At 40.2% G+C, this 19849-nt stretch overlaps 1 protein-coding gene across 1 annotated transcript; it reads right to left on the bottom strand.

Annotated features, from left to right (window-relative positions):
• Positions 1 to 7556: 7556 nt before the first annotated feature.
• Positions 7557 to 19346, bottom strand: PPP1R17 (protein phosphatase 1 regulatory subunit 17). The gene is made up of 4 exons (XM_009095947.3): positions 19256 to 19346; positions 14393 to 14545; positions 12832 to 12993; positions 7557 to 7636 (listed from the first exon to the last, which is right to left on the bottom strand). Exons 1-4 carry the CDS (start codon positions 19344 to 19346, stop codon positions 7557 to 7559), a joined length of 486 nt encoding a protein of 161 aa, XP_009094195.1.
• Between the last annotated feature and the right edge of the window lie 503 nt (positions 19347 to 19849).

Below are 19849 nucleotides of genomic sequence, written 5' to 3'. Positions count from 1 at the left end.
GGAATATGTTTTTTTGGATAGCTCCAGCTCTAACTCCCTTTTTGTTTCACTTGTTAATCTCGCATGCAGCTCCTCTCGAAGCACATGGGTGGTAGCTTTTTGATTTCTTATTTCCTCCTGGAGGAGACAGGTGTTAGCCTCATCTTCTTCTAGTTGCAGTTGTGGCACTTTAACTAAATCTTGTAACAATGAAATAATTTCCCTATCAGCTTTTTGTTGGTGTTCATTGTGTTCAACTGCAGCTAAGACAACAGCACCTAAGACAGAACAAACAATAAGTTTTCTTTTTTTAACTTTTGCACCTGCATACAGGGTAGAAATTAGCTCAACAGTTTCTTGCATGTTACACCAATAATTTTGTGCTCGTTCCTGGAGGAGACAGCTTGGCACCAAATTCATCCAATAAATTGGCCACAGCTTGTGCATTATGTTTCATGTTGCTGTAAAAATGTGGTAGATTTTTCTGGAGGGTACCTTGTGTAATTTCTAAATTAACCTTTTATCTCTGGAATAATATTTTACAAAGTTGCATCATGAAGGTGAAGTGATTGTTTGCAAAGGGTACCTTGTATAAATTACAGATAATTTTCAAATTTCAGTCCTTCACCCTAGAAAGACACCTTGTATACATTTTAGAAAAAACACACACCCAGGGATGATCATTCCTGAGGGTCACCTTGTTTAAATTATTTTCCAGTGTCCTACTCCTTATGCCTCAGGAGCACCTTATTTTAAACACTTAACCATAGTAATACACCTCACTTTTGAGGAGCACCTTGCATTAATTTCATTAAAAAGCAAACAGGTATAATGTTTAAAAAAAGGGAAGTTCAGGGAAGGGAAGTTCAGGGAAGGGAAGTTTAGGGAAGGGAAGTTCAAGGAAGTTCAGGGAAGGGAAGTTCAGGGAAGGGAAGTTCAGGGAAGGGAAGTTCAGGGAAGTTCAGGGAAGGGAAGTTCAGGGAAGGGAAGGCAAGGCAAGGGAAGGCAAGGCAAGGCAAGGCAAGGCAAGGCAAGGCAAGGCAAGGCAAGGCAAGGCAAGGACTCATAAGGGTATCTTGCTTTGTTTCTCTAACACAAAAAATGATCAATCTTAAAAATTAGCAATTTTTTGATTTTCTGGAATCAGCATTCGAGTTTTAAGGGATTTGTTCCCTGTGAGTAAATGTTACAATCCACTGAATTGTGGAGGAGCCTTCACCCCTGTGAGTTGCGGAAACCATTTCAGGTTTGAATATTCCCCAAAACATAATTAAAGCATAAAAGAAATTACATGTTGGTACCAAAAAAAATTGATATTTTCACTTCATTAACTGTAAAAGAGGAAAAGAGAGAGAAAGGGGAAAGTAGAGAAAAGTTGGAAAAAAGCTAAGATTACTTTGCAAGCATAGGAGAGTTTACCAACCACACTTGTTACCTTTCCAATGAGGCGGGTGGTGGGCAGAGCAGTTTTTACCCCTTTTTTTTGTCTCTCCTACTAGGAGTAGCTTTTTTACTTTTCCCGTATTGAGGGTTAGCAGCTTATTTGGAATGCAGTCACTTACCTTCTGAAAAATAGATGCAGCATGTAGTCCCTGCAGCTGACTTTGGTCTACTCTTTTTGCTCACACCAGAGGATGCAGGAGCAGAGGAAGGTTTCCACAAGTTGTGTGTGTCACAGTAGGTTACTGTTTTCCCCAGGCTGGAGGCATCCAAGGCTTGGTGGCATCTAAGCTTTTGGAGGCTTTTCTTTTTCCAGCTGTGAAAAACCTTGGATGGCAGCAGTGGAGGAGGGGGCGGGAAGGTGAAGGCCAGAGTTTCTGTCATTCTCTTCCTCCTCCCTAGTTTTGCACAGGTTTTGCCTTCCTTTTTATGGACCTCAGGGTGGGCTGCTCATAGTATTTAGGTGTTCAAAGAGATAATGGTAATGATGAAGCACTTTCTGAGACATTATTTTTATTGTCAGATCCTTACAACTCCTTGCTATGAACATTAAAAACCCTCCTATTTACTTAATTGATCAAGTGAAAAATTACTTTCAGTTGCTCATGTTGGTCCTGGGTGGAAAAAAAAGAGAAAATGCTGAACTGGCAGGCTGTGAATATGCATTTTTATAGGAAGCAGCAGCATTCTCCTGTCTTGGCTTCAATTTTATCAATGCTCAGCCTAATTTATGGGGACATGATTGCTTAACCAAATGGGGTGTTAAAATTACCACGGATTTTTAGTGGGGGCCACTGGGATACAGGGCTTTAAACGTCCAGTTGTGTCCTTGATGTGGCTGATAGATAAGCCTGTCTGTATTGATCAGTGGCCCCTGCCTACCAAAAATCTTCTTGCCCTACGAGGCTTAGTAAAAGACCAATTACTAGCTGGACATACTGAAAACTCATTTAGCCCATGGAATACACCTTTGTTTGTGTTAAAAAAGAAATCTGGTAAATGGAGTTATTTTGCATGATTTGTTGCTGATAAATGCTGTGATGGTCGCAATGGGTGCTTTACAATCAGGTCTCCCAACATCTACAATGATTCTACAAGGATGGGAAATAATTATCTTTGATTTGAAAGATTGCTGTAAAGGAGAAACCATTATTTGTTATGTTGTTGAAATTGTGGACCGTTATTCATAATCAAAAGCATTCTTATTTTATTATGCATATTCGTAGCCATACATCGCTACCTGGATTCTTTGTTGAAGGTAACACCTATGTGGATTCCCTTTTGGCTGCCTCAGCAGTAAAAACGGTGCATAATGTGTTACAGCAAGCTGTTCTATCTAACCAATTTTTTCATCAGGGTGCTCAGGCACTACGGCAGCAATTTAAATTATCACATAGTGAAGCAAAGTCAATTATTTCTTCTTGTTCTGATCATCATATGTCTTATGTTTTACAGTATTATGGTACTAGTCCTAGAGGCTTTACTCCCTTTACAAGAATGGCAAACAGATGTTACAAAAATGCCCAAAATTTGGCCATTTAAAGTATGTTCATGTCACAATTGACACCTTTTCTTATGCCATGGTTGCTTCAGCATTGGCAGGTGAAACAGCTCGCGATGTTATTCGTCATTTCTGCCATGCTTTTTCCATCTTAGGCATTCCATCACATGTAAAGACGGATAATAGCCTGGCGTATGTTTCAAAGAAATTGCAAGTGGTTATTTGTGCCTGTGGTATTGGTAATTCTATGGTATCCCTCATGCTTTGACAGGCCAAGCAATTATTGTGTGTTGAAGCGCCAGGTACAAAAACAAAAAGGGGGAAAGCAGAAGGAGTCGCCTCAAGTGAGATTAGACAAAGGCATTTATGTCTTAAACTTTTTGTATCCTTTACCTGACTTACAAGTCTCTCCTATATTTTACCATTTTTCGTCTTTGAATTCAAAACATCCAAACTTTAAGAAAGGGATTAAGGTATGGGTCAAAGATTTAATCACGGCAAAGTGAACTGGCCAAGTGGAATTAGTAACATGGGGAAGAGGATATGCATGTGTTTTAACAGAAAATGGCCCTCAATGGGTCTCTGCCCGTTGTGTCAAACTTTATTTGGAGCACACAGAAAAGGACAGGATGAATGTTTCTACAGTGAGAGCAAAATGAATGGGTAATTGCATCGGTTTTTAGGTAGATGGAAGCACGGACACTCAAGGAATGTGTGGTAAAGATGGTAATTCAAGACGGAGTAAAGGGAGTCATAGGCTTATGCTGAAATTCCAAAATTTAAGTTAGTGGATGTTACTTTTGCTTCTTTTCCTTGAATTCTCTTATAGAGAGGTTGGTAGTACTTAGAAGTGTGTCATGTACCATTTCCTTTTGCAGGGCACCAACGGTCCCAAAATAGGGGAACTTGATGTAGCTAAGGGAGAAGTGTTGCCTTTGCATAGGAGTTGAATTAGTAGCTGAAGTTCACACTTTGAGCAACTAGGTTGGTTGCCCATTATGACAGCAACAACCAGTTGCAAGGTTAAGCGGATGCTACTTAGTTCTGAGTGGTGACTAGGCAGATGACTTGGTCTCTGACTCTGTGTGGGAGAAAGTTATTTGATTAGAGGTGAAGGTGTCATTCTGCTACAAATGTGTCATCAGGAAATTGCGAGTCTGTAATAGTATTTGAACATCTGTCTTTATGTGCTTTGTTTGTATATGAACCTTAAGATTGTGAGGGTGTGTGTTGTGGAGTTGGTAGAAGTTGGTTATCTGTAAGTGAATGAAGAATGGATCCTCCATCTGCTTGGATTTTTGTAAGGGGCCTGCAGAAGTCCTTAGCAGTTGTATTTGCGGGTCAAATACAAAAATGCGGAATTGAAGGAAAGACATTCTGTGCTGTCCTTGTGAGCTAGCAAGGGCCTCCTGAAGAAAAGAAGTCCCATATCTCTCCTGAAGGAAGACCAAGGTTGTTACCAAGGAGACAGGATGAAGGAGAGAAAGTTAAGAGATACAGACTCTGGCTGGCTTACAGAGTGACATGGCTCCCTGATCTCCAACTGGGAACTTTGTTTCTCTCTTATGACCAATGGGCACTGAATGTGTATGCTGGATGGGTGTGTCTTGAAAAAGTATAAAAGCAATGTTGCTGTAATATAATCTCTCTCTTGCACCCTTTCTGATGGAGTCATGTATTTCTGTACTGTGTCTTGCTCTATAATGACAATATACAGTGCTAGGCTCAAAGGAGGCTCTTTTTTAATTTTTTTTTTTTTTTTCTTATTTCCCATGAACTGTGTCAGCATTTCGCAGGCTTGGAAACAAATCCTTTTTGAAGCAGTAAAGTCAGTCACATTCTATCTGTGTTCCTGCTTTGTGCTGTTAAGCCCCTTCATGTCTAAACATGTCCATTTCATGGCTGATCCATTGCTGATATTAATTTGAATACTTTCAGGACTCCACACTTCACTTGCTTATTGTGCTGTATCAGATCTGGCTGAGATAGAGTTCATTTTCCCTTAGCAGCCTTTACTGTGCTGTGCTTGCATTGGTAGCTGGAAAGGTACTGGTAACACACCAGTGGTCTTGCTACTGCCGAGCAGCACTGTTCTCTCCGATGCCTCCTATCAAGGGACTGGGAGTGAGCAAGATCCTGGTAGGGGACACAACTATGCCAAAATAGCTGATCCAAATAAACCAAAGGGATATTCCATACCCTTGGATGACATCAGCTCCAGTACAAAACCTAGGGGAGAGAGGAGGAATGGGGGACATTTGTTATGTTACTACTTTTGCCTTCTGAAGCAACCATTCCAGAAGTGTGTGCTGAAATCCTGCTTCCTGGCAAATGGCTGAATATTGCTTGCTGATGGGAAGTAGATATTGTTTTCCCTTTTACTTATGCATGTGTAAACTTCTGCTTTTCTTTTTTTTTTTTTTGTTCTTTGCTTTTGTAAACTGCCTTATCTCAACCTACCAGTTGTTTTGCATCTTATTTTCTCTCCAGTGTTCTGCTGTAAAGGGGAGTGATAGAGCAGCCTGGTGGACATCTGGCATCTAGCCAAGGTCAGCTCACTACACATGCACTGAAAATATTCACCAACTTCACTGGTAAAGGTATACCTGAGTCATATGTATTTCTTGTCAGGTACTTGTGACACACTTTACAGTGGAGGTGGTCTGTCAGGCGTATGATGGGTCAACCTGGATGCTGCAGCCTTCCCAGAGAGAGGTCGCGCAAGAGACAACTTTCTAGGAGTCTTAGGCAATCCTTCAGCCACTGGGTAACCTCAATAAGGGGCAGCCAGCTCAGCTCAACTCTTAGCAGTGATTTCAGCTCTGCCTTGTGAGGTGTACCCCTGGCCAACACAGGGACAAAGAGACGGGAGCACCATATGGTTGTTCCACACAGGTACCCTTTATTCCAGCACCTTGTGAAGGACATCAGTGACAGCAACTCCCTCCTGAACAGGGAAGAAACTGGGGGTTTTATGGGGAAAAGCAAGGGTGGTACAATGAGGGAAAAACCAATCAGTCCCAACAAATCTACATGGTGTTCCAAAGCATGCTGGGAACTCACCATGACGAAGGAGGATTTCTCAATCCATGAGACTTTGAGAAGCTCTTATCATAATCCATTCAAGGGATACCTCTCCAAGGGAGAGAGCTGGCATGCCCATCTGATTCCACACTTTACTGTGGATCTTATATTAATGTTGTCCCTTGAGCTATTGATTGTTTATATTTTAAGTATTATCTTATCTCACTGATAGATTAATAGGATAAAAACAAATACACTTTCTAAGTAAGAGGTATCCCATTAATAATACAGTGGACCTCCTGTGCAATTTAATATGCAATTATTTATTGTAAGCTCATTGATTACATCTTGAGAGTATACATTCACGTATATTTGTAAATGGACTGCATTCTCATGAAAGATGTTGCATCAGCCACAGTGGCAAATGGAGTCCAAACTAATATGGTCCTCAGCTGTCTGTATAAGTGACTTAAAAAAATAACTAAATTCAGTGTGCCAGGCTGGATAATCTTCAACCTCTCTGCCTAGTTCCCTAAGGGTTCAGCTGGCAGTGCTACTCCATCTATCCCAGAGTTATTAAGGTAAGCATATAGTGTCCAGTTCTATCTTTTTTTTGGGTAAAATATTCTACCAATACTCATCTCTCTACAAATGCTGTAGCTAGCTGTGAAAACAATTCTTGTTTGAATCATTGAGGTAAACTATTTAAAAAGTCACATGATGCTCTTCTACCTTGCAGTAAGCACATGCTGTTAAGTAATATTATTCCTTTTACTCAATTTTACCTAGGATTACTACCTCGATTACCTAGGATTCAATTTAAAAAAAACAGATGTGAAAAGAAATTATTTGGAGCAAAAGGATCAACTATCCAACAATTTTTATCTTTCACCAAGCCAGTGGAGATAATTACCGGCAGGCATTGCACTTCCCTAGTGTTTCCCCTGAGGTCTCTGCCCACCATCCTGTTTGATGCATCTGTCAACACTGAGAGCCCATAGGTGTAATTTTAATTCTAAAGTAAATTTATCTTTTCTTTCTTACAGACACAAGTCTTGAGCAGATACAGGCAGAGGAAATTTTTGCTTTGCATTTCAGACACTCTAGAATTGAATCCTGGCCCTCTCACCTTCTTCATCTATCCCATCAGCTCTGCACATGGGAATTTTCACTGTAGTCAGTGTCATTCCAGGAAAGGAAAGCTGGACAAATGAGGTCAAGTGTCAGGCAAAAAAAGCAATTTGAATCACTAGCTGATGTTTTACTACTCTTCATTTCCACTTTTAGTGCCAGGTACTGTATGAGTACCACACTGCACAAAATTAGATCTGATCTGAGTTGGATTCCTCATTGAAAAAATGCTAGGAAGCTACTTGTAGTAAACTGACAAAATCCTTCAAACCCTGTGTAACTGAAATTTCTGCCATTTATGTCCAATTTTGCTTGTTGAGAATTATGAGATGGAGATAAGCAGATAAGCACTTGATGGTAGTTTAAATTCAAGTGTACAACTGAGAAAATTACTTATAAAGGTGAAAGATCTTTTTTAATGTGCTGCCACTTTGGATGACCCACGATTATTTGCACTGTATTATTGAAATATCACTGTAATCTAACTGTGGATTGTGTCTCCATCCTTTTCTTCATCTTCCATAATCATTGTTTGTTCTTCTTCTGTAAACAGCTTAGTGCCTTAAAAAGAGAAGAACAGAAAAACCAATCAAACAAACAACAAATTTAAAACTAGCTGGAAAAGTGAGTGGATTTAATATACTACTTTCTAGAAAATATCATGCAAAAGAGAATTTTTCAGTTCTCTCTTATTTCTTGATTTTAATGTCATTTTTCAACATCATGTGAATTACCCCTGATTTCTTCTTGGCATTTCAGTCTCTTAATACTTACTGAACTAGAGTTGAATCACTACATTTTTAGCTAAAAATATTAAGCATTTTTAAATCTAGCATATTTTTGCTACCTGTAAAAAGAGACTGAAGTTTCATTTGGGAACCTGTTTGTTAGAAGGGTTTGGGTAGCTAAATAAGGGAAAGAGCTTGCATGATGAAGGAAATACAGTAATTAATCTTTGTAACAGAAACAATTTTTATGGACATGTATGTTTTCTCTATGTAAATAGCATATGACTTAGATTTTGCAAGTGCAGGTGAAACAAGAGACATGTTTAAATACCTGCATGAAAAGTGCTATCTCCACTGAAATGATATAGCATAAATAAATTGCAAGAGCCACTGAATGAAGAACAATGTGAAAATAGACTTGAATTATAGATCATACCTCCCACAAATCTGTCACTTCTCCTTTCTCTGTGTCTCTCTCTTTTTCTCTGTTAAACCAGTAAGTCTGTCCTTTGAGGATGTGGAAGCTTTTATATAATACCAAGGTATAACAAATACTGTAACTGCTTTCCTCATTAAAAAATAAGTGAGAGTGATGTGAGAACAATGCATTAGCTACAAAATATTGACTATAATGCCCTTTATTTAAGTTAGCTCGTGCTTCACTTATATGCAGTTCTTTGAACTAGCTGGTTTCAGCAGCTATGCAATAAACTGAAAGGCATAAATTAATAACATTCATTTATGCCTTTCAGTTAATTTGAAACACAAGGGACTTCATTTGTTCAAGCAGCAATTAAGTAACTCTTGTTAACTGCAAAGAATGATGCCATTTTATGAACAAGGATATAAATATTCCTCACACAGACACAGGTCCCTATAGGCAACCTAGGTAAAAAGAGACAACATCATTTTTCCTGATGCCTGTGGGGTTTGGGTTGTGTGTGCTGCAAAGTGTAATGGGGGTTATTTTTTGTTGGTTTTCAATGGGCCATTTGAGGGACAGGGAGAACATAACTAATATGTGCTTAAAATGTACCTTCAAATATGTGATGAAGTTCAATCTATGTGCATTTGCTACTGAGAGAATGACACAAACTAATGCAATTTTCAATTTATTTCAATGACACTTTGTTGCCTACTGTTGAAGCCACCTTTGAACACTTGGCACGGAATCAAAGCAGCCTGCTAAGATGCTGCCTCTCTGTACAGCGTTTTTCAGATCCTGTATTCTGGATCTGTTTTCAAGTGATTAACTGCCTGTGGCAGACTGGAGCCTGTATCAGGCAAAATAACCTATGTTTTTAAATGCCTGAATTCCAGCCCCTTCCTATTCTAAGGATACATATTTCATTTTCAAGATACATCTAACATACATAATTCTGCTGGTTGAAGTTCACGAGTGATGGCTCCATGATTTGCTATGAAAAGTCTTTGGTTGAAGGCTGGCCCAATATTTGCTACTTATTTACTTTCAGATTTATTCCATCTAGTAACACACACAAAGAAACTAGGCTTTTGTGGAACTGCTGTGCAAAACAGAACCTGAATTATACACTTGGAGACCTGAGAAGACCCAGCAGAACTATGTGAACTAAGTAAATATAGATAAACCTTTCTGTCCTGTCTCCTTGTCATTAGTCTTGCTGAAGTAAGCAGCACTCAGTGCTACATGGTATTGATGCCTTGGAGTGGCTACTTAGAACAGAGGCTAGACAGAGTTAAGTGAATAAAGTGGGTATTTTTAAAGGCCTTCAATAGCTACACCTTGAGCAGTGTAAAAGCCTCGCAGAGGCTACATCCAGATGGATGGCAGTCACAGGTTTTTCAGGCAGATAGAAATTTTATCTGTTTGCCTATCAGGGGTTAATTCTCCAATTACAGCTTCAGGTAATGTAGCCATATTCCCTCAGCTCTCTCCTCCCCGATTTACTTTTGTTTATACTTTCCAGGGCCTGAGGCTGGGGCGTGTCCTTGGATCACAGGTCCAGAGGGATTCTTTTGTCTAACTAAAATGTGAAGACAGTTAACTATACTTTATATGCAGCTTAGAGCTATGCACTAATCCAGTGTAGAATTTGAAAAACATAATAACTAAAATCTTAAGGCATCAGTATCTCTTGTGACTTGCTAATGAGGATTGCCACCATTTCTAATATTTCTCCTTCAGATCCTCTGCAAACCAGTTCTAGATACCAATTCAAGAAACTTCACTTAATTCTAGTAAAAGATCTTATTTAATAGAGTATTTTCTTGAATAGCTGTCCATGCAAATACTTTTTTGTAAATGCAGCTAAAATGGCAGATGTGTTATCCCACTTTGTTTTGACCAGCCCTCCTAGGACAGTACCTCTCCCTTTTAGTTGGTCTGAGAGGTTTTCTATCACAAATACAAGCAAGTCAAATGTACCATGTAAAATGAAGAAAATTAATGTATCTACTGGGTGGCATGTGGTCCAGATGAGAAGCAGAATCAGTTTTACACCTCAGGAGCACCCAATCCAATTGGGAAATGCAGTTAAGGAAAGGGGCCTACTAAGTTAGTTATCTGAAATCTCCTCTACAAGGGTCAGGCTTCTAAATATGTATTCAGCCTTCAAACTTCTACTGAAGTGGCACAGTTAATGTTATGCCACATCTATACAAATGAGTCATGAACATATGTCCCTTTCAGTAGCAAGCTCTCCTTCAGTCAGCCAGAAAGGGTCTTCAGAAAGACCCTTGTATTTCTGAAGGAATCAGACCAGAAGACAAAATATAGTCAGGTTTCTAATGTTCATTTTTTCCATATCACTTGACAGTAAGCAGCTTGAATCTGATCCAAGCCTTTTGTCAACTCTGGAACACCCTGTTGCCATCCCCACTTAGCATTATATAGTCAATTAACTAAATTAATAGTCTTCAGGCCCATAGGTTTGAGCTAGAATGTAAATACAGGTGTAAATATGGGAATGCAGTACCTAAAATGTGACTGAGGTTTCCTAATCAAATGAGAGATAACTTGTAAAATTGGTTTCAAATCGTCATTCGCTCTCATAGCCTAGAAAACCAGTTAAGGCAGCTCCTTTAGAAAAATACCACACCCCCATTGAAAATGTCTGTGTGAGAAGAATGGAAATTTAACCATTTACCTCTTCCCTCTCTCAACTCTGCTGCAGGCATTGTCCCTAGGCAGTCTGTAGACGTGCTATCTTGTTGTTTTTCTGATTTGTAGCCCTAGAGGTATGGCTTAAATCTAGGTGGCACCTGACAAATAGATGATTTAAGACCACTTTTTCTGTCTAGTTTTTAGCTTTCTAACAGAAACACTCATGTTTCTGTAAGCCATTGCGGTTCTAGGGTGTACCTAAAAATTGCAAGTACTTGCAAGTTCTGTTAGGAAATTATGGTTACATTGTATATTTACCCTCTGTTTTCTTTAGCCAGATCCCTTGGCAGATATTAACAGAACAACCTAACAATCCTTAAAATAGATCTGTAGGATGATTTGCATTTCATAATACACACAGCTAGGAAAACAGAGGTAGGAAGTCTAAGTGACTTTTTAAAACAGCAAACAGAGACTAACTTACAAATATTTCCCAAATCAAACGTGCTTCTCACTCCTTGAAACCCAGAACTTCTAAATTGCATTCAGTAAAGCACATTTTCTTCACAAGTGATCAGAGGCATCATATCAAAGAAAAAAATATTTTCCCAGTGTTATACAAATCACTACCATTTTGACTTCTTGTTTGTATTCCCTTCCCATTGTTTTGCATTAAAACGGTGATTTGCCCTTGAAATTGCTGGTGATCCATGGAAAGTTTATAACATGCATCTCTGGACTGCATCCCTCTGAGCTTTGAATCCTGAACTCTACTGGGAACCTCTGGAGTCCATCAGTTAGCAAAGTGACTCCTTGGTAATGATCTTGCTATTGATTGTGGTAAGCATCAGACACACTACTAATAGGGGTCCCTCTTAGAGCTGGGGACCTCTGTTTGGATTGTACATTTAAGTATCTGCTCTGAAAAGGCTGGTTTGTATGTGTAACTAGGTAATCAGAATAACATAAATATACTTTTCCTTCATTACTCCTTAATTTAAATAGGAGAGGGAATATGTTAATAAAGCACAGTGCAGCTTTGTTAAGCGTACGTTCCTGAACTCTTATTCCTGAGTTTACCCAAAAAGCAGGTTAGCTCTGTTCAAATGATCCATGGTAAGGTTTCCCTTCCCTTCCCTTCCCTTCCCTTCCCTTCCCTTCCCGTCCCGTCACCGTCCATTCCCTTCCCTTCCCGTTCCCTTCCCATTCCAGTCCGACATGTCCCTGCCCTTGCCCTTCCCTTCCCATTCCCTTCCCTGCACGGCCCTTCCCGTCCCTTGCCACTTCCCTTCCCTTCCCTTCACCTTCCCTTCCCTTCCCTTCCCTTCCCTTCCCTTCCCTTCCCTTCCCTTCCCTTCCCTTCCCTTCCCTTCCCTTCCCTTCCCTTCCATGAACTACTTCCCTGAACTGCCCTGAACTTCCCTGAACTTCCCTTCCCTGAACTTCCCATGTAACGTGGTGTCTACTGCATGTAATTCCAGAAGCACAGAATTATCTTTAAGGTGCTGCTAATGAGAAATTCATCACCACTTGGCTTCATCAGTGCATGTCAGGCACAGCAGAATGAAGAGGGGATTAATCAGTACAGCTTTGCTCCAGGTTGTTGGAGGCATTTTAGTCCTGGTGACCTAAGAATTTCTATGTGCTTAGGTTTGAAAACTGGGCAGTAGTTGGCTTTTCAGAAGAAAAATGATTGCAGTTTTTAAGAGATAATCAAGTGACCAAATGCCTTTTCTTTCTATCCCTGGAGCTTGAACATGGGATATGTATTAGACTTTTCATTGTCACCCCAGTATTATGATATACTTAGACCAAACAGGTCCAGTTCAAGAACTGCTAAGTATACTGAGCAGAGGGCAACCTCCTTTCAGCCTTCTAAGTATATGTCTGACACTAGCCACTTTATGCTCCCTCTTCGGAGGGTCTTTACCTAAGTTTCTTACCTATTATCAAAGGTGGGATGTGTATTGCTGGTGTATCTTTTCTTCTGGGCTTTTTCTGCTCCAGTTCAGTCATTTGAGACATTGGAGTGACTCTCTCTCTCTGTGACTTCTCTGGGATACCATACCTTTTCAGCAGATTTTCAGATGAGTCTGAAACTATGCCTGTAAGCAAGCAATAAAAAAAAAAAAAAAAAAGCTACTTTAGCCTGTTTGCATTGAAGAAACTTCCACCTGTGTAGCTCTCCCAAAGACTACTCTGAAGTACAGTGGCACAACTGAATGACCTGCTGCATGATGTACCTATCCTACATTTCTTTCAAATTAATTATTTCCCATAGGCTCTAGAAAATGATGCTATCAGGCCAGCTGGCTTCTGATTATACATAATGCACTAAAAATCGTGGGACAGATGAGTGTAATCTCCTATTCCAGAACTTTAGATATCTTGCCACTGTAACTTAATCACATAGATACTCAAGAGGTTAGTTGGGAACAATAGGACCACACAGAAGTGGCTGTTTTAACTAGTGAAAGAATGTTTTCTTTATGATATGACGACTGCAGGAAGAAAACAGCTCTATAGGCTCTGAGCTGCTCTTCCTAAGAGAGAATTGCTGATTGAAGGTACGTGTGAAAACTGAACAGAATCAAATATCTGGATTACAAATACTGGAAAATCCCAGTTGCTTGTTTTTGATTTGGTGAATTGTTGCAGATATACAGAGAAGCATACAAGTAGTAACTCCTCCATGTATGTGCAGCATGGGAAGAAGAATTCAATAATATAAGAGCACTGCTCTCTTGCTGGAAATTATAACACTGAGTGCTTGTTAGCTGAGAGTGACAAATATTTATTCCCCCTGCTGTTCTTGGATCATTGGGTTTCAGTAGCAGTCTCCTGCCTTCTCCAGGTTAGTGGCATTTGGGTCTCAAATATCTGTATTTGTGCCACAGTAGGGAGCAATCCACAAGAAGCCCCTTCATTGCTGTGATGTTTGTTTTCTGGCTTCCTGAAACACTTACCCTTTCCCAGAGTCCCCATAAACACATGATCCCTGTGATTTCTAGGTGGACTATCCTGCAGGTGGCTTGTGTGCTTGACTGGTCTAGTCCCAGTGTCAGCCCCAGCCTCCCACTGTGCACTGGATGCAAGTTTCATGGGAAAGTGCAGGGGCTGGACTTGATCCCTTTTTTTGATTTTAGACAATATCCAATTGGGACATCTAGTATGGCTCAGCAGCTGCCAATAAATACACATAATTTCACACATAAACATAACATTTATCAGCAAGACTATGAGATCCAGGGAAGCATGTTTTTCAGAGCATAAACCTATCCACCTCAGTATTCCCAGAAGTGAGACCAAACCCTTCAACTAACATGGAATATCTTTGAGAAAGTCAGACTTCTGTTCACCTGCCTTCCCAGGTGCACATGCAGGAAGCTGTGTTCCTGTCTGCATCTGAGGGGACATAACTGTTTGAATGTTCCATGGACTTTCACCCTGCTCCAGTCCCCAGACTTGAATTGGGATTTCAAAGTCAAGAGATTTACTGCTCACCTATTAGAGGTGGTGGAGTGTGCAAAGCCGGTGTATCTTTTCTCTTTGGCTTCTTTTGCTCCTGTTCAGTCTTCTGAGAGGCTGTGAGAGTTTTACCTTTTCTTGGTTTATTTTTGAGGTCACAGCTCTTAATCAGCTGCTCTGAAAGATCTTCTGCAGGGAAAAAATAGAATAGAAATTAAAACTTAGGGGAGATAAAAAAACAGATGGTGAGAAGAATCACCTTGATAAGTCCTTTAATCCAAGTGCCCAGGAAGAAAAATCTCTTCAATATTTAGAAAGCAAAAAAAGAAGAGGGCTCTGTGCCATACTACATGGGAGTCATGTGACTTAGGTAGTCCTTCTGTGTTGTTGGCAGTAGACATAAAACAGAGAGAGTTGTGGGCAGCTTATGTGTTTACATGTCAGAGGAGAGGCTGCATTGTGTGCAGAGCTTCCATAGCCACCCCTGTTGCATCCAGTGGTAACTGTGTGGATTGTATCTTCAAGAGTTACAAGGCCGGTTTTGTGAAGGAGAGTTGTACATATATAGAGTCAGTCTGAGCTATTTGTAAAATGAGCCAGTCAGTATATTGTTCCCTTCAAGAGTTAACTTTATTTTGAGAGCTAATGAGCAATTGGTATTTGCTTTTTATTTACATAACATGATGCTGGATTTTTGGTTTTCCTTTAAAACAATCCTGCACTCAGATTGCTCAGAGGGTCAATATGATTTTTCTGAAAGCGTCTGTATTTCTGCGTGCTTATGCAAGCTGAAAATACAGAAGATAGCTTGTTGTGGTAGTACATTCCCTCTCCCTCAACTCCTCTGTAGGCATGCTCTACAATCTCAGCAGCTTCTGATAAGCCTTAGTTGAATCAGCTGAGTGGTGAAGTGCCCCTTAACTGTGCCAGTTGGGCGGTGAAGCATCTATGACCATACTGGGTGCTCTTGTATGGTAAAGGTACCGTACAGGAACATGAGCAGTCCAATCCAGGTATGGAACAAAGGATAAGCAGTCATTCTTATTAGCCTTGCTAAGTCATTTGCTCAACTGAAATGTTACCATTGTTGTGAGACTTTTTGAAAAAATGAATCATAGCCTGAGTGTAATAGTACTATTTTTACTGGAATTTTTGGGAAAGATCATCTTGTGATGCTACAAATAGCAGTGTAGCAGCAAGGAGAGCTGTTTGAGCTCTCCTTGAACACAGTGGGCCTCTGAGTAGGATGCCTCTTGGAGCTTGCAAACCTTCAAGTTTGCAATACTTCATGGACTGTTGCTGATAACTTGTCTAGGCAGATACCACTCCCACACATACATACTCCTTGAGGTGCAGCCCATGCTGGTTGAGAAACACTAAGGGATTTGATATGAGTACTGCACTAAGCCTGACGGGAATTTTTGATAGGTACCTTTACACTAGTTAATATAGATGTATACATCTTTTTTCATGTGTTCATGCAAGTGAATAGATAATGGTATGAGTGTTGTTATTTTGAGTATATCATTAACTCACTCTTATAATTGTAGCCAAACCATATTGAATTATTTTTTAAAATATTAACCTGGTCAATGATTTAGTGCTATTGCACTCTTTTCTTACATCCAAATCCTCTGCACCTTTACCCTCTTGCATCCCTAGTCTTCATGTAAATCATTCCAAGTTGCTTCTAATCCAATTTATTTATGTATGGTTTGTCTACATAGTAAGTAATAGAATAAACTTTGCCACTTAACTCTGTTAAAGCTGCACTCTCATGAATTCATATTAAACTTTGCTTTTTGCCAATAACCTTGACGATGATTCTTTAAGCATTCTAACCACTCATTTGTGAACCTCTCATTAGTATCATCACAGAAACCAATGTTTTGAATTCTTAAAAGCAGCTGTTTGCCTTCAGCTGGGCTCTCCACATAGTTACCCAGCTTCTGATTGCAGACTTGCATGCAAGCACAACTTCATTGCAGGCTCTTTCACACTATTTAAAGCAGCTGTTAGTTCTGTGAGCCAGCAGGTAGATGTGGGAAGGATGGCCTCTGGGTTAAGTCCCTGGAGATGTGGGGGTTATTTTCTGGCCTTCACAGGCTTTCTTCATAGCCCTAATGAGCTCATTTACCCTCCCACTGCCTCCGTTTTCCAACAGTATAATGAAATTCATTCTGTATGTATTTTAATAAGCAATTTTATGGACCAATTATGGTATACCAGCAGTTGTAAAAACAGTGTCTGTGGCTAGAAATGCCATGTAGCAGAGACAGAACTAGGATACCTTCCTTGCAGTACTAATAAACAAAATTTATAAAACCTGTGTGTCATGGTTTTAGACTGGACACAATGCCAGTGCCTCCATGAAAACACATCTACCCTGGTGTCTACTGTGAGATGTGACCAGAAACAGAGCAAGCAAACTCCAACTTAGGAATAAAGGGAAAAAGAAAACTTTATTAACACACACACACACACACACACACACACACACACACACACACACACACACACACAGAGAGAACAGAATGGAAATCTTTCAAACACATTTCTCCTCCCCCTCTTAAACCACATTACAGCATACCGTACAAACTCAAATCTCCCTTCAGTCCCCATCTCCCAGGTTTTAATTCTCAGTCCATTATCCTTCTTCAAACAATCAATACATTCTATTAAAGAGGAAGGAGTCTTCTCCTTGTGCCATTTCTTGACTAACCCCTTTCCATATTCCATGCTCTCACCATGGAAATGGACCAGAAGATTGCTTTTGGGGTTTCTCTTTTTAAGGATACTTTGGTCAGTTCCACAAAATGACAGTCTCTCCATTTTGGGATAACAAAATCCCCCCCATTTCCCCCGGGGCAAGGGCTTCACGACAGAGATCCTCTTCATTTCTGATCTCTGCCCACCACTACTCTTCACTGCCTTTCTTGGATCCGAGCCATTGCTTTCCCCCCAAAACTGCAGTCTCTGTGTTACAATAGAAAGTTAGTCCGTCCACAGCCGAAAAAAACTGCTCCTCCGTTTATCTCTTCACAAGTAAATTCTTCTCATTATCTCCACTACTCCCTACTCACACAAACCTCTCATTTCACTTGTCCATTTCTTCTTGTTCTTATCTCTTTCCTCCGGGAGGATCAATGTTTGGAAGGCTTCCATCGTTAAGAAAAAAATTAAAATCATCTTTATAGATGCCGGACTCTCTTCTCACTCTTGGCCGGCTTCCCAGGAGCTGTACGGCGCATCTTTTCTCTTTTCTCTCCTCTCTCTAGGAAGCGGGGGGGGGGGGGGGGGATTGCTCGGTGCTCCTCACTACTTCCACCCCTCCATCCTTTCACTCCACCCCCCCCCCCCCGGTCTCTCTCTCTCCAAGATCCAAGGCCTCCGGCCTAGCTCACGGCGCCTCGTGGCCTTTTCCCCTCCCCCACCCGGCCTACAGCCGGAGGGGGAGAGAGAACTGACCTGATCCCTTTGCTGACCAACAAGCAAGAGCGTGTCGCTTCCTGGGAGTTCTACTTTTATAACCTGTGTTCTCAGAGGCGGAACCATCTCCTCATTGGTCCAAACAGGTGCCAATATTCACACCTGAGCCCCCACTGGGCTAACCACTGTCTCCAAAAAAAATCACTTCCTTTCAAACCAGGACACTGTGGTAAGACATTTTTTTTTACAAAGAAGTGAAATTGCATTTGTCTTTCATTACTGTAGTCACGAAGGTAACAACAAGCAAACAGATTTTTCTTTCTGGGTTGCTTAATCTTCAGGACAATTTTGTAAGATAAGAGTGAAATCATAGGACTAGAAGCAGAGGCAAAGACCATGAATATGCAAAAAGCTTATCTATCAGGCATGAAATCTGGTATTCCGGTGTGTGACAGAGCAAAGAAAACCCTAGTACGCTCATTGTAAAAGCTGTATGAAGTAGCTTCAAGAAAGGAAACTGATGATGAAGGAGAAAACGGTGGAAAATAGTGAAGGAAAGATGATTTTCAGAAAGCTGGAAAAGCAGGCCTCAGAAGCAGAAAGAGCAGAGAAACTTAGCTAGAGCTGCAAAGTCTGAAGGTAGAAAAAGTTACCATAGTATAGCAAGCAAGGACATTAAACAATAGCTTGAGTTTTAGGCTTGGCTAAGATAGACCTTAAGACTGCAGAAAATAATTCTTACCAAGATAGTAGACAGTTTTAAGCTTAATAATGGTGTATTGTGTATTGTTAATAGAAAGTAGACAAGCAAGCACTGCATGAAGCAGGTGTATGTGTACTTTTAGTAATTGGCTAAAACAATTGTCTGTAAGCTTTAGCAATACACTATTGGCTAGAAAGTATTTTAAATGCTCTGTAACAAAGATATCTTTGGCAGTTGCTGGCAGTACATTGCTGGCAGAGCTTTTGCCATCTTTCTATTGTCTCAACCATGTAATGAGGTGGATGCTGCAATAAAAGCTCAAGGAACATCACTCAACAGTCCCATTCCATTTGTGAAAAGAAAAAACTTCCCAACACAGAAAACATTTTTAGAAAGCTGTCTCAGTGATGGCAAATGGAACACTTGAAATCTTTTACTCAAATTGCATATGGAAGGTATATTCAGGGAAAGCTCAGCTATATCCTAGCTTTCAATTTACTGTGGTATAAATGAAGAAACTGCTCTACCAGGGAAAAGATCAAAAGATCAAATTTTTTCCTTTCTCCTCTTTAATTAACTTCACTCTAGAGCTTCAGCTGATATTTATCAAAGAGGAAAAGTGCTCTTTGTCTTTCCATCTGGCACTAGAAGTGTCAGCAGAAGGTTTAATCTATCTGTTTTCATGGGTGCTTAGTTGTATTGCTGGACTTTATGATGTGAAGACAATACCCCTCATTAGAGCAATGATGTCATCAAACAACACTTACCTAAATGGTTACATTGCGAATCTTGCTTGTCCAGTCTGTCATCTGGGATATCAAGTGGCTTAACACATTCAACACATTCTGTTGACATCATTGAAACAGCCTTTTCTCTTCCTATGAAGATACTACACCACATAAAGAAAAAAAAAAAAATAAAAGAAATTCAGCAGCAGGACATAAAACAGACACAACTGATGAGGAGTTCTTGTCTTCCAGCAGTCTGCTGACCTGATTTTTTACTCACACATGCTGTGATTCACTGCCTTGGTTACACACAGAGTAACCTGTTTTTCCACCTACCTTGCTGTAAGCAACCCACACTAGCATAGATTGACTCTACAGAAAAACGTACCTTTTTTTTGAGCATGTAGAAAGTGCTATCTCATACACAAAGCAGATGCTAAGGAATAGGATGTTTTGTTTTGGTTTTCTTCTCCACTTTTTCTCAACAGTAAACTAAGGATCATATTTGGTATTTATTATATGAACCAACTTTAATCATGAATTCTGTTGACTTAGTCTTTTAAGTCCAGCTCCACTAAGAGATCTTACACACCCCAGAAAAATCAGGTGTAATGTGCTGCCTCAGAAAGATGG

This window comes from Serinus canaria, chromosome 2 (assembly GCF_022539315.1).
Source record: "Serinus canaria isolate serCan28SL12 chromosome 2, serCan2020, whole genome shotgun sequence".
NCBI lineage: Eukaryota > Metazoa > Chordata > Aves > Passeriformes > Fringillidae > Serinus > Serinus canaria.
The sequence above is the reverse complement of the archived record's forward strand: the minus strand, read 5'-3'. Positions and strand labels throughout refer to the sequence as shown.